Raw genomic sequence first — 15,875 nt, 5'->3', positions numbered from 1 at the left:
TAGTCCAATTTCAACCAAACTTTGCAGGATTGTTCCTTGGGTGAAGGGCTTCCAAAGTTGTTCAAAGAATTTCATTCCATGAATCTGGTTGCCATGGCAACCAAAAAGATATAAGAATAAATTTAAAAAATCTTCTTGTAAAGACCCTTAGATATTTTGCATAAGGCATTGTCTGGTAGACCTCTACCCAGATTGTTCAAATTATAGCCCTGGGGTCAAAATCGGCCCGCCCCAGGGGTCATTGGTTTTCCTTATATGTATATAGTAAAAACTTAAAAAAAAATTCTTCTAGCAATTGACAAATGCTAGAGGTTAGATATTTTGCATGAAACATTGTGTTGTAAAACTCTAGCAAGATTGTTCAAATAATAGCCCTGGGGTCAAAATTGCCCCCGCCTTCGGGGTCATTGATTTCAATTTATACATATAGTAAAAAATAAAAAAATCTTATTGTCTGAAGGTACAAGGCTTAGAGCTTTAATATTTGTTAAATAATATCATCTAAAGGTACTCTACCAAAGTTGTTCAAATTTTGCCTCTTGTGTCAAAATTAGCCCCGCCCCTGGGAGCCCAAGATTTATCTTATATGTATATAGTTAAAACTTAAAAAATCATCTTCTCTAAATTTACAAAGGATAGAGTTAAGATATTTTGCATGAAACATTGTGTAGTGAACCTCTAGCAAGATTGTTCAAATTATAGCCCTGGGGTCAAAATTGGTTCCGCCCCGGGGGTCATTGATTTTCATTATGTACATATAGTGAAAAAAAAAATTTTTGTCTGAAGGTTCAAGGCATAGAGCTTTGATGTTTGATATATAATATCATCTATAGGTCCTCTACCAAAGTTGTTCAAATGTCAAAAATTGGCCCTGCCCGGGGGCAGTGATTCTCATTTTGTACACGTAGTAAAAACAGAAAATAAAACAAATGTTTTCTGAATGGGAGAAAGCTATAGCTTAGATATTTGACTTGAAATGTTGTTTGGTGGACCTGTATCAAGATTGTTATTAAACCCTTTGGTCAAAATTATGCCTTGCCCAAGGGGACAGTGACCTACTTTCTTGTCCTTTGATGTACAGCAATGACATTTTGACCATGTGCACAGTTTTAGTTGTAAAATTGAACTTTGACCTAGATTTTGATGATGTGACCTACTTTCTTGTCCTTTGATGTACAGCTATGAAATTTGAACCATGCGGTGGCATAGCATTTTTCTCAAATGCAATCTTGTTTGAATAACAATAGATTTAACCACTAATCTGATAATAAGAATTAGATAGGTCAGTGATCTATCACTATGGCAATCTTCATTTTTATTGAAACAAAAAAATTTTGTTTCTACATTGCTATTTAGTGTTGTATTAATGCGGTGGCATAGCATTTTTCACAAATGCAATCTTGTTGGATCTCATATCAAAGCCCACATAAATGTTGGGCCTGATCTGGGTCTAAACTGTTTGCATGAGTCATAAATAGTACATCTAATGATCTGTATTAGCCCATCATCATGGCAATAATTAATGCAGCACATTGTTAAGTAACTTAATATATTGAATTTAGGTAGTATTACTTGTTGAAGGTCACTGGAGATCACTTTAAAGGAGTTAACTGTTGTATGATTAACAAAGAACTTGTTTATGTCATGAAAATTGAGCCCTAAATTTAGTAAAAAAAAGGCCCTAAATTTATGTATTAGAGGTCTGTATGAACCATGGTTTATAATATTACTTTTTCCTTGTCGTGGAGAGTATCAATATTCAGGTGACCGATATTAGGCTCTCTTGTTTTGTGTTGCCAGCTACACAGGCGATTGTTTCGACTACTCCTCAGAAATTATTGGTGCAATTTCATCCAAACTTTACAGTTATGATCAATACCATGTCTTGTTGTGCATCTCATCAACATATTTTCGGTTTAATGATTTTTGTTAGAGTTTTGGCTCTTTAATGATTATAATTTAGAAACTGCTTATACCACTTATGCAATTTCAATGGATCTTTACAGGATTGATCGGTAGCTCAAGTAGAGCATATTTCACAGGTCTTCTGGTTGAAGGATTTTTAGTTGAGTTATGGCTCTTGAATAAAAACTCCGTTCTGCACTGTTAATGATTTATGTGTCTCCTGCTACACAGTAGCTGCAACATGAATTAGCTTTCATGAGGCGACACCTGATCACTGATTGCCCTTTTTTAGTCCCCTACTGGTTTAACCGGAGGGGACTTTAGGTTTACGTCTGTCTGTCTGTCTATCTGTCAGTCCGTCCGTCCACAAAACTGGATCCCATGATAACACAAAAGTACTGAAAATATTTTTATGAAACTTGATATATAAGTAAATGGCAGTATGGAGATTATGCACGTCTTTTTCTTTTCTTCCTATGTTGAAAATTCTGGTTGCTATGGCAACAAATAGACTGAAAATATGGCAAATTTTACTCATAAACTGGATCCAGTGATAACTCAAAAGTACTGAAAATATTTTTATGAAACTTGAAATATGGGTAGATGACAGTCTGGAAATTATGCACATCTTTTTCTTTTCTTCCTATGTTGAAAATTCTAGTTGCTATGGCAACAAATTGACTGACTTTCAAGATTTCTGATTTGAATTTTTACTCTTTTCATATGCCCAAAGAATTTTGGGCATATTATGTTATACCCCCTGGCGTCCCTCTTCCGTTAGCAATTTGGTTTCCGGAGCATAATTTAAGTTCAACAGTGTTCAAACTTCATAGGATGATTGTCCATATTGAGAAGAAGACCCCAATTGATTTTTGGGTCACAAGGTCAAGGTCACTATTACCTTAAAACTGAAAACAGTTTACCGAGCATAACTTAAGTTCCATTTGGCCCACAGTGTTCAAACTTCATAGGATGATTGTCCATATTGGGTAGAAGACCCCTATTGATTTTGGGGTCAAAGGTCAAGGTCACTATGACCTTTAAAGTGAAAACAGTTTCTGGAGCATAACTTAACTTCCATTTGGCCCACAGTGTTCAAACTTCATAGGATGATTGTCCATATATGGAAAAAGACCCCTTTTGATTTTGGGGTCACAAGGTGAAAGGTCAAGGTCACTATTACCTTAAAACTGAAAACAGTTTCTTGAGCATAACTTAAGTTCCATTTGGCCCACAGTGTTCAAACTTCATAGGATGATTGTCCATATTGGTTAGAAGACCCCATTTGATTTTGGGGTCACAAGGTCAAAGGTCAAGGTCACTATAACTTTAAAACTGAAAACAGTTTCCGGAGCATAACTTAAGTTCCATTTGGCCCACAATATTCAAACTTCATAGGATGATTGTCTATATTGGGCAGAAGACCCCTCTTGATTTTGGGGTCACAAGGTCAAAGTCACTATTAGTTTGAAATTGAAAACATTTTCTTGAGCATAACTTAAGTTCCATTTGGTCCACAGTGTTCAAACTTCATAGGATGATTGTCGATATTGGTTAGAAGACCCCTTTTGATTTTGGGGTCACAAGGTCAAGGTCACTATAACTTTAAAACTGAAAGCAGTTTCCGGAGCATAACTTAAGTTCCATTTGGCCCACAGTGTTCAAACTTCATAGGATGATTGTCCATATATGGAAAAAGACCCCTTTTGATTTTGGGGTCATTAGGTGAAAGGTCAAGGTCACTATTACCTTAAAACTGAAAACAGTTTCTTGAGCATAACTTAAGTTCCATTTGGCCCACAGTGTTCAAACTTCATAGGATGATTGTCCATATTGGTTAGAAGACCCCATTTGATTTTGGGGTCACAAGGTCAAAGGTCAAGGTCACTATAACTTTAAAACTGAAAACAGTTTCCGGAGCATAACTTAAGTTCCATTTGGCCCACAATATTCAAACTTCATAGGATAATTGTCTATATTGGGCAGAAGACCCCTCTTGATTTTAGGGTCACAAGGTCAAAGTCACTATTAGTTTGAAATTGAAAACAGTTTCTTGAGCATAACTTAAGTTCCATTTGGCCCACAATATTCAAATTTCAAAGGATGATTCATTTTAGGTAAAAGGTTTCAAAGGATGTTATTTGAAGGAGGTCCATGTCTTTAGCTCAGCCTAGAAGACCCCCCCCAATTGATTTTTTCTGGTCCCGTAGGTCAAATGGTTTCCGAGTGATAACTAAAGAACCCTTAGGCCTAGGAACTTCAAACTTGGTATGGTGATTGGTCTTGACCAGTAGATGACCCCTATTGATTTTGGGTCAAGGGGTCAAAGGTCAAGGTCACATTGACCTTGTAAGTAAAAACGGTTTCTGATCAGTAACTAAAGAACGCTTAGGCCTAGGAACTTCAAACTTGGTATTGTGATTGTTCATGATCAGTAGATGACCCCTATTGATTTTGGGTCAAGGGGTCAAAGATCAAGGTCACATTGACCTTGTAAGTAAAAACGGTTTCCGATCAATAACTAAAGAGCCCTTTAGGCCTAGGAACTTCAAACTTGGTATGGTGATTGGTCTTGACCAGTAGATGACCCCTATTGATTTCGGGTCAAGGCGTCAAAGGTCAAGGTCACATTGACCTTGTAAGTAAAAACGGTTTCCGATCAGTAACTAAAGAACGCTTAGGCCTAGGAACTTCAAACTTGGTATGGTGATTGGACATGACCAGTAGGTGACCCCTATTGATTTTGGGGTCAAGGGGTCAAAGGTCAACATTGACCTTGTAAGTAAAAACGGTTTCCGATCAAAAACTAAAGAATGCTTAGGCCTAGGAACTTTAAACTTGGTATTGTGATTGTTCATGATCAGTAGATGACCCCTATTGATTTTGGGTCAAGGGGTCAAAGGTCAAGGTCACATTGACCTTGTAAGTAAAAACAGTTTCCGATCAATAACTAAAGAACGCTTAGGCCTAGGAACTTCAAACTTGTTATTGTGATTGTTCATGACCAGTAGATGACCCCTATTGATTTTGGGTCAAGGGGTCAAAGTCACATTGACCTTGTAAGAAAAAACAGTTTCCGATCAATAACTAAAGAACGCTTAGGCCTAGGAACTTCAAACTTGGTATGGTGATTGGTCATGACCAGTAGATACCCCTATTGTATTTGGGGTCAAGGGGTCAGAGGTCAAGGTCACATTGACCTTGTAGGTAAAAACGGTTTCCGATCAATAACTAAAGAACGCTTAGGCCTAGGAACTTCAAACTTGGTATGGTGATTGGTCATGACCAGTAGATGACCCCTAATGATTTAGGGGTCAAAGGTCATGGTCACATTGACCTTGTAGGTTAAAACGGTTTCCGATCAATAACTAAAGAACGCTTAGGCCTAGGAACTTCAAACTTGGTATGATGATTGGTCATGAGCAGTAGATGACCCCTATTGATTTTGGGGTCAAGAGGTCAAGGTCACATTGATCTTGAAGGTAAAAACGGTTTCCGATCAATAACTAAAGAACGCTTATGCCTAGGAACTTTAAACTTGGTATGTTGATTGGTCATGACCAGTAGATGACCCCTGTTGATTTTGGGGTCAAGGGGTCAAAGGTAAAGGTCACATTGACCTTGTAGGTAAAAACGGTTTCCGATCAATAACTAAAGAACGCTTAGGCCTAGGAACTTCAAACTTGGTATGGTGATTGGTCATGACCAGTAGATGACCCCTATTGATTTTGGGGTCAGTGTCAAATTGACCTTGTACTTTAAGATGGTTTCTGACCAATAACTCAACAACTCAAGTTGCCTTGGTTGATATTTTTATATTAAACTAAAAATGCTTTTGGTATACACTTTTGAAGGTCTTATGCAACTTGGCTGTCATTAATGAGGCCTATGGTCATGATTCATAAAATTTATGCATTTTTTTTTGTAAGATTTGTAATAACTTAAATTGCTGCACACAACCTATGGGGTCACAATAATTATTACCTTGTGACTAGTCATGACCAGTAGATAACCCTTATTAATTTTTTGTTCACTGGGTCAGAAGTCATGCATAATAACCTGATCACATGACTAATTGGCTGCCCATAGGGGGCATACATGTTTTACAAACATATCTTGTTTCTTAAGGTGTTTACTTCAAACTTTAAATATAAGTTTCTGGTCATCAACCTCATGATATGTGACAAGGTTTACAACTCTAGCACAAAATTTATCAGAATTACCTCCCTTGAACTTATGTATGTATGTTGTATTTTTTAAATAACTTCTCTATTTCTTAATGTATCTACTACCAACTGCATATATATGTTTCATATTATTACGTTAAGGTCGTTGACTCTAAACCACTTGCCCCTCACCGCTGTGGGTTCGAATCCGGACAGGGAATTTGATTTCTTTCATGTGAGGAAGCTATCCAGCTAGCTTACGGAATGTCGGTGGTTCTACTCAGGTGCCCGTTTGTGCCTGAAATAATGCACGGAAGGGCACCTGAGGTTATCCTCCACCAGTAAAAGCTGGAACGTCGCCAAATGGCCTATATTGTGTCGGTGTGACGTAAAACCCAAAATAAACAAACAATCACTCAACATTTGTGAGAAGGTTTAATACTCTAGCAAGAATATTTCTAGAATTATGTTCCCCTTGAACTTAGATTTTTTTCGAGAAATTGGTATTTTTTACTCCAACTTCTTCATTCCTTATAGGATTTACTTTAAAATGCCACATCATAATAATATGACAAGTTTATAAATCTAGATCCATATTTCCAGAATTATCTCCTCCTTAAACTTTGAATTTTTCTTATTCATTCTTAAATTTCTTATTTCTTCATGGATTTTCTTCAAATTCAAAATAAACATTCATTATCAACACCTACATTATAATTTTGTTTTTAATTTTCATCTTTGTTACTTACTATACATTATAGTTAATGTTATATTTGAAAATTGTTATTTTTTTACTTATCTTCTTTGTGACTATAAATGGTATCTTTAAACTTAAAGTAAAACTCACATCAATGTTCATAAATCTAGCATCGTTTTTTCAAGAGTTATCTCTTCTTTAAGAATTTTGTATTAAAATATGTTATATTTTGGTAATAGGGATGTTTAAAAAAAATAACTTTAAAGTCACCTTCAGTCTATCTGTCTGTTCATAAAAACTGTTTCATGAGATCACTTTAAATATTTTCCAACAAATTTACTTAAAATAGAGAAAAGTTGAAACATTAGTTATACTTATTCATCCTGAGAAAAATGGACCTTTTGATTATCTGTTGTATAAACATAATTTCCTTACTAGGCAGGGAAACTTAACACATTACTATGATATAGACAAACTTACAACTCAAAAGATTTAAATTCATTTATGTCATTCATTCACTGGTAAAATTGAATGGCCAATGGCCCATCAGAATGTTGCTTGAATGGCCAATGGCCCATCAGAATGTTGCTGGGGTTCTAACCGGTAGGGGACTTATGGATTGCTTGCAATACTATGATAATTGCTTGTTAAGTTTGTCTGGACTATTCCTCTTATACCACTTCTGCAATTTCAATGAAACTTTACAGGATTAATTAGTAGGTCAAGTACACGCGCATCTTACAAGGGTTTTCTGGTTGAATGATTTTTGGCAGAGTTAAGGTCCTTGAATAAAAAAGGTATTAATACAATTGTCAGGACTAGTCCTCTTATACTACTAATGCAATCTCAGCCAAACTTTACACGATTGATTGGTAGGTCAAGTGCTTGCGCATAATACACAATTTTTTCGCTTAAATGATTTTTGGTAGAGTAATTGCCCTTGAATATAAAAGGTGGTTTTTTTATGCCACCTCTGTGTGTGTGTGTGTGTGTGTGTGCGTGTGTGCGTGCATGCTTGTGTGTTTTCTGTAGATTATATAGTAAACTTAAAAAATCTTCTCCTAAAAACCATTAAGTCCAAATCCAACCAAACATGCCAGGATTGTTCTTGGGTGAAGGACTTATAAAGTTGTTCAAAGAATTTGATTTTATGAAGGAATCTGGTTGCCACTGCAAGAAATTATAAGAATTAAAAAAAATTCTTCTAAATACCCACAAAGAATAGAGCTTAGATATTTTGCATAAAGCATTGTCTATTGGACCTTTACCAAGATTGTTCAAATTATAGCCCTGGGTTCAAAATTTGCATGAACTTTACAGGAACGATCAATACCATGTCTAGTTGTGCATCTCATTGACATTTTTATATGCCCGAATGAATTTCGGGCATATTATGTTACACCACCTGGCGTCCATCCGTCCGTCCGTTAGCAATTTCGTTTCCGGAACATATCTTAAGTTCCGTTTAGCCCACAGTATTCAAACTTCATAGGATGATTGTCCATATTGGGTAGAAGGCCCCTATTGATTTTGGGGTTACAAGGTCAAAGGTCAAGGTCACTATTACTTTTAAACTGAAAACAGTTTCCGGAGCATAACTTTAAGTTCCATTTGGCCAACAATATTCAAACATCATAGGATGATTGTCCATATTGGGTAGAAGACCCCTATTGATTTTGGGGTCACAAGGTCAAAGGTCAAAGTCACTATTACCTTGAAACTGAAAATAGTTTCCGGAGAATAACTTAAGTTCCATTTAGCCAACAATATTCAAACATTATAGGATGATTGCCCATATTGGGTAGAAGACCCCTATTGATTTTTTGGTCACAAGGTCAAAGGTCAAGGTCACAATTACCTTGAAACTGAAAATAGTTTCCGGAGAATAACTTAAGTTCCATTTGGCCCACAATATTCAAACTTCATAGGATAATTGTCCATATTAGGTAGAAAACCCCTATTGATTTTGGGTCACAAGGTCAAATGTCAAAGTCACTATTACCTTAAAATTGAAAACAGTTTCAGCTCAGTAACTTAAGTATTAATCAGCTTACAGCTGTAAAATTTTGTTGGATGAACAGCCATGTCCAATTCATGACCCCTATTGATTTGAGGGTCATATTGTCAAAGGTTGGGGTCACAATGATCTTTACACTGAAAATTGTGGTTTCTGGGGCATAACTTAATTCCATTTGGCCCAAAGTGTTCAAACTTCATAGGATGATTGTCCATATTGGGTAGAAGACCCCTATTGATTTTGGGTCACAAGGTCAAAGGTAAAAGTCACTATTACCTTAAAACTGAAAACGGTTTTCGCTCAATAACTTAAGTATTAATCAACCTACAGCTGTAAAATTTTATAGGATGAACAGCCATGTCTAATACATGACCCCTATTGATTTAAGGGTCATAAGATCAAAGGTCATGGTCACAATGACCTTAACACTGAAAATTTGTGCTTTCTGGAGTATAACACAAGTTCCATTTGGCCCACAGTGTTCAAACTTTATGATGATTGCCTATATTGAATAAAAGATCCACATCTATATTAGGGTCACAAGGTCAAAGGTCAATATCAAATGACCTTAATATTGTTAACAGTTTTACAACTGTCAAACTTCATAGGATAATCACTTATATTGAGTACATTAGTTATATGCCCTAAAAAATTTGCTTATATTATGTTATACCCCTGGCGTCTTTCTGTCCATCCATCATAGCATTTTTACTTACAAGATAACAATTTTATGGTGGTGCTTTGGAAAAGCGCAACTGTATGTATGTATATATATATATATATATATATATATATATGATGGTTCTTCAGCTATAAAGGAGGATTGCTTTTTGAAGAAGGTAATACTTTATTTAATTCCCATGCCTTACAAATGCTTCATCCTTACTAAAAAGAAACACTTTAGGGCATATAATGCTCCGCCTAGCGGTGCTCTTGTTTGGTTTACATATAATGCAATTTCAATTAAACTTTACAGGATTTATTGGATAGCTCAAGTTCTTATGCATATAACATATTACTACAAATAACGGCCCTTTAATAAAAATAGTTTTTTGGCCTGGTTAATGTTTTTTGTGTCTCCTGCTACAAGGTAGCTGCAGAATGTAATAGGCTATCGTGAGGTGACACATGTAAACACTCTTGTTTATTTGCAGCTATGAAATTAGGACCATGTTTGTAATATACTTAAAAAATACATTTTGCATGAAGTATTGTCTAGTGACCGATATTGATTAAATTCTTGTAATCAACACTAGCTTTCACACATAACAGTGCCCTGTTACTGAAATGAATCTGGGTTGGGGGCGTTTATGTTCACCAAACACGTTCTTGTTTTCTTAATATTTTTGAAAGTGGTTCTAAGAGGATTGCTTAATGCAAACATTGTTAAATGGTAGTGAGTGCAAAAGATCAGCCCAGGTTTTCCCAGCTGGGGTTTCTGGGGCAGTACATAGTCTTAGGGAGTCTACTTTGTCAACCTTGTAAGGAAGATTAAGTAAATCTTTCTGTGGTATAAGTTTGAAAAAATTAAAGGTACATATGTTTACAAAGACCATCTTTTTTATGTTATATTTGAAGGGTATGACACTAGACTGTGTGGAAATCTCTTTATCCAAGGTGTTTGAATCTGGCCAGTCGTATGTAGCGTTATCCCGTGCCAAGAACCTGGAAGGATTACGGGTGCTTGATTTTGACAAGAAATGTGTCCGTGCTGATCCAGATGTACTCAGATTTTATCATAGAATGTCCCTGAGAAAAAAGATGATGGCAGGAAGTATGGAACAGGAGAGTGCAATGAAACAACAAACATCTATAAAACGACCAAAACATTGGTGACAAACATCAATGAAACGACCAAAGCATTGACGACCAACATCAATGAAACGAACAAAACATTGGTGACAAACATAGATTTTGTTGGAACTTATATAAAAACTATTTTTAAAACATCTCTGGTAATATTCTTTAAGCAATCATTTTTATGCCACCACAGCATCTGTGATGCGTTGGCATATAGCGATTCACCGTCAAGTGTGTGTTTGTGTGCGTGTGTGTTATATTGTGAACTTGTAAAAAGTACTAGTCCTATTTCAACCACACTTGCCAGGATTGTTTCTTTGGTAAATGGCTTCCAAAGTTGTTCTAAGAATTTGATTCCATGCAGAAATCTGGTTGCCTTTGCAAATAGAATGGATAATAAGAGTTTTGTTTTTCAATTTTGTCAAAAACCACAAGACATAGAGCATAGATATTTTGCATCCGGCATTGCCTGGTGGACCTGTACCAACATTGTTCAGATTATAGCCGTTTGGTCAAAATTGGTCCTGCCCCAGGGTAATGTGTTGTCTCTTGTATGTATATAGTAAAATGCTAAAAATCTTTTTCTGCAAAACTGCAAGGGCTTTAGCTTAGATATTTAGCATGAAAGATTGTCCGGTGAACCTTTATTAAGATTATTAAGTCTCACAAAATTTTTGGGAGACATATTGTTTTTGCCTTCACCGTCCGTCCATCCAGTGGTCTGTCTGTCCTCATTAAGTTTGTCCTGCCTTCACAGGTAAAACTACTGGTGGGATTTCAACCAAATTTTACATAAGTGATCAGTACTATCACCAGTTGTGCACGTCAACAGCATGTTCCACCTCGCTGCACAAAATGGCCGCCAGAGCTAAAAATAGTAAAACCTTGTCTGGCTTTCACAGGTCAAACTATTGGTGGGATTTTAACCAAACTTTACAGGTGTAATAAGTACCATCCCTTGTTGTGCATATCCCAGGCTTGTTCTGCTTCACTGCACAAAATAGCCACCAGAGCTAAAGATAGAAAAATCTTGTCCAGCTTTCACAAGTCAAGCTGCTGGCGGGTTTTAAATGAAAACTGCCCAGGAGTGTTCATTACTATCCTTTAAGTTGTGCATATCACAGCTGCATGTGGGTTTTCAATGAAACTTCACAGGAATGATCAGTACCATCTTTAGTTGTGCATATCACCAGCATGTTCCTTTTTGTGCACAAAATGGCCACCAGAGCTATGAATAGAAAAATCTTGTCCTGTTTGCACAGGTCAAACTGCTGGTAGGATTTCAATGAAACTTCACATGAGTGATCATATTACCATCCCTTGCTGTGCATATTGCAGACATGTTCTACATCTCTGCACAAAATAGCTATCAGAGCTAAAAATTGAAAAATCCTGTCTGGCTATCACAGGCTAAGCTGCTGTCGGGATTTCAAGCAAAATTCACAGGAGTGACCATACATAGTTTTGTGAGACAATATTGGCAGGCCCAGGAGGTCATGGCTTTTGATCAAATCATAGTTAAATAGTGAAAGGGAAACAACTTATTTTGGAATGTCTTATGTATGTGTACATGTAATGCAATTTTTATGCCACCGCAGCATCTGCGATGCGGTGGCATATAGCGATTCACCTGTGTGTGTTTGTGTGTGTTTGTGTGTGTGTTATATAGATTATATAGTGAACTTAAAAAATCTTCTTCTGAAAAACCACTAGTCCAATTTCAACCAAACTTGGCAGGATTGATCCTTGGGTTCCAAAGTTGTTCAAAGAATTTCATTCCAATCAGAAATCTGGTTGCCATGGCAACCAAAAGGAATTATAAGAATAAATTTAAAAAATCTTCTTGTAAAGACCCAAAAGGCCTAGAGCTTAGATATTTTGCAAAAAGCATTGTCTGGTAGACCTCTACCAAGATTATTCAAATTATAGCCCTGGGGTCAAATCGGCCCGCCCCGGGGGTCATTGATTTTCACTGTATGTACATATAGTAAAAACTTAAAATACCTTCTTGTAAAGACCCAAAAGGCCTAGAGCTTAGATATTTTGCATTAGGCATTGTCTAGTAGACCTCTACCCAGATTGTTCAAATTATAGCCCTGGGGTCAAAATCGGCCCCGCCCCGGGGGTCATTGGTTTTCCTAGTATGTATATAGTAAAAACTTATAGTAAAAACTTAAAAAAAAAAATTTCTAGCAATTGACAGATGCTAGAGGTTAGATATTTTGCATGAAACATTGTGCAGTGAACCTCTAGCAAGATTGTTCAAATTATAGCCCTGGGGTCAAAATTGCCCCTGCCCCGGGGGTCATTGATTTTCAATATAAACATACAGTTCAAAATCTTATTGTCTGAAGGTACAAGGCTTAGAGCTTTAATATTTGTTAAATGATATCATCTATAGGTACTCTACCAAAGTTGTTCAAATTTTGCCTCTAGTGTCAAAATTAGCCCCGCCCCTACCATATGTTTTCCTTATATGTATATAGTAAAAACTTAAAAAATCATCTTCTATAAATTTACAAAGGCTAGAGTTAAGATATTTTGCATGAAACATTGTGTAGTGAACCTCTAGCAAGATTTTACAAATTATAGCCCTGGGGTCAAAATTGGCCCCACCCCAGGGGTCATTGATTTTCACTATGTGCATATATTGAAAAAAAAAGTTCTTGTCTGAAGGTACAAGGCTTAGAGCTTTGGTATTTGGTATATAATATCATCTATAGGTCCTCTACTAAAGTTGTTTTAATTATGCCCCTAGTGTTAAAATTGCCCTGCCCAAGAGGCGATAGTTTTTCTTATATGGATAAAGTAAAAACTTGAAAACTTCTTCTCTGAATTGACAAAGGCTAGAGGTTAAATATATGGCATGAGACTTTGCGAAGTGAACCTCTACCAAGATTGTTCAAATTATAGCCTTGGGGTCAAAATTGGTTCCACCCCGGGGGTCATTGATTTTCATTATGTACATAATTATAGTAAAAAAAAATAAAAAATATTTTTGTCTGAAGGTACAAGGCATATAGCTTTGATGTTTGCTATATAATATCATCTATAGGTCCTCTACCAAAGTTGTTCAAATTTTTCCCTTGGTGTCAAAATTGGCCCTGTCGGGGGGCAGTGATTCTCATTATGTACACATAAAAACAGTAAAAACAGAAAATAAAACAAATGTTTTCCGAATGGGAGAAAGCTACAGCTTAGAAATTTGACATGAAATGTTGTTTGGTGGACCTGTATCAAGATTGTTTTGAATTAAACCCTTGGGTCAAAATTTTGCCTTGCCCAAGGGGAAAGTGACCTACTTTCTTGTCCTTTGATGTACAGCAATAAAAATTTGACCATGTGCACAGTTAAAGTCGTAAAATTAAACTTTGATATCAGGTGACCTAGATTTTGATGATGTGACCTACTTTCTTGTTCTTTGATGTACAGCTATGAAATTTGAACCATGTGCACAGATTAAGATGTAAAGTGAACTTTGATATCAGCTGACCTAGATTTTGACATAGTGTCTTACTGTGTTGTCCTTTGATGTAGTCATGAAATTTAGGCTGTGTGAAATACGACCTTCACCACCAAATTCACCAGACTCAAGTGCATTGATATATTCCTACTCTGATCTTTTATTGGATTAACAATAGATTTAACCACTACTCTCATAATAAGAATTAGATAGGTCAGGGATCTATGCATTATGACAATCTTCAATTGTATAGAAACAAAAAAAAATCTGTTCCTTCACTATTATTTAGTGTTGTATTAATGAGGTGGCATAGCATTTTTCTCAAATGCAATCTTGTTCTAAGGAAAGATTCAATAGCTTGGAGTGAATCTAAAGGTCATGACCTCTAGCAAAGGGGATCGATGTTTGCTCTAGCAAGAGAGATGTTTGCTTTGCAGGGATATTTATGAAATATTTTGAGCATAATATAAGGACATTATGATTCACACCATGTATATAATGATTTTAATCGTAAATGTTTTCAGAAATATTTAATTTGAAAGATTGTATTTAAGAAAAATACCAAAATTTTTGTCAAGTAATAATACTTTTATTTTGAATCAATTATTATACTATGGCCTTGACATGCTGAAATATGACTTTGACCCCAAATTCACTAGACACTAATGCATTATGGGAAAGTTTAATAGTATAAAAACAAAAAAAAATCTGTATATCTGTTCCTACTACTTAGTTTTGTATCAATGTGCTTGCATAGCATTTTTCACAAATGTAATCTTGTTATGGCATAAAATAATTTCAGTTTCCCACTGTTTGGGAATTTTTATTAGCTCATCTGAGATGGCTTCTCGTTAGTATTGCTTTTGGACCTCCTGCGGTCAAGGTTACCATTACTTGAAATAGAAAAATGCTTTCTTGACAATAACTAGAGCTAGGAATGAGATATTTTTTATCAAACTTGGTATACAGCAAGTTAATCTTAATACCCCAGTTGGGATAGCATTTTGACCCTCTAGTATCAAGACCACTGTTACTTAGAAATGGTTTTCGGACACTATCAAAAAATAGGAAGGAGATTTTGTTATCAAAACTTTTTATGCAACAACCTTATAAGAAGAGCCTGTTGGGATTGCTGATGGACCCCCTAGGGTCAAGGTTAATGTTACTAAAAATAGAAAAATGGTTTCCTGGAGTTAGGAATGACCTATTGTAATCAAACTTGGTATATAGCAAGCTTATATGAAGACTGGTTGGGTTTGCTTTTGGACCCCCTGCGGTCAAGGTCACTGTTACTAAAGATAGAAAAATGGTTTTTGGACGATAAAATTAGTTAAGAATGAGTTATTGTAATCAATCTTGGTATTTAGCAACCTAAGGTGAAACGCCGCTAGGATTGCATTTGGCATTGCAAGGGTCTGTGTTACTGAAAATAGAAAAATGTTTTTCAAACAATAATGAGAGTTGGGAGTGAGAAATTGTAATCAACTTAAGTATAAAGCAAGCTTTTATGAAGACCCTGTTTAGGATTGTAATTAATTGAAATAATTCTTTGTACACCGTGAGTTCAAACTTCTGAAGCAAAATTTGAACACAATCTATAATTTATTATAGATTGATTTAAAATTTTGCTTCAGACCCACTTATTTTTCAAAATGTCAAGGTTGCTGGTGGGTGTATTAATCATCTTTAGTGATAACTCTAGTTCAACAGGGTTCGTACAGTCTTAAAAAGTGCTTAAATTTGAGTCTCTTTCTTAAAAAGTGCTTAAAAATGTAAAAAAAGTGCTTAAAAGTCCTTGAATTTGATTACACTTTTGAAAAGTGCTTA

The 15,875-nt window shown here is 35.8% G+C and overlaps 1 protein-coding gene and 1 long non-coding RNA gene across 2 annotated transcripts in view; both read left to right on the top strand.

The window, feature by feature from the left end:
* The window catches only part of LOC132745074 (ATP-dependent DNA helicase PIF1-like), a 42,582-nt gene extending 31,595 nt beyond the window's left edge, over window positions 1-10,987 (top strand). The window contains exon 4 of the mRNA XM_060733907.1: window positions 10,364-10,987. Coding sequence (XP_060589890.1) covers window positions 10,364-10,621 — 258 coding nt within the window. The 3' untranslated portion in view covers window positions 10,622-10,987. The remainder of the gene's footprint in view (window positions 1-10,363) is intronic.
* LOC132745075 (uncharacterized) lies at window positions 4,154-6,035 on the top strand. The gene is made up of 2 exons (XR_009627785.1): window positions 4,154-4,668; window positions 4,808-6,035. It is a non-coding gene; the product is annotated as an uncharacterized LOC132745075 (long non-coding RNA).
* Window positions 10,988-15,875: the final 4,888 nt, after the last annotated feature.

This window comes from Ruditapes philippinarum, unplaced genomic scaffold, assembly GCF_026571515.1.
Source record: "Ruditapes philippinarum isolate M1 unplaced genomic scaffold, ASM2657151v2 ctg2180_1_1_1_1, whole genome shotgun sequence".
NCBI lineage: Eukaryota > Metazoa > Mollusca > Bivalvia > Venerida > Veneridae > Ruditapes > Ruditapes philippinarum.
This window is presented reverse-complemented; position numbering and strand designations above follow the sequence as displayed.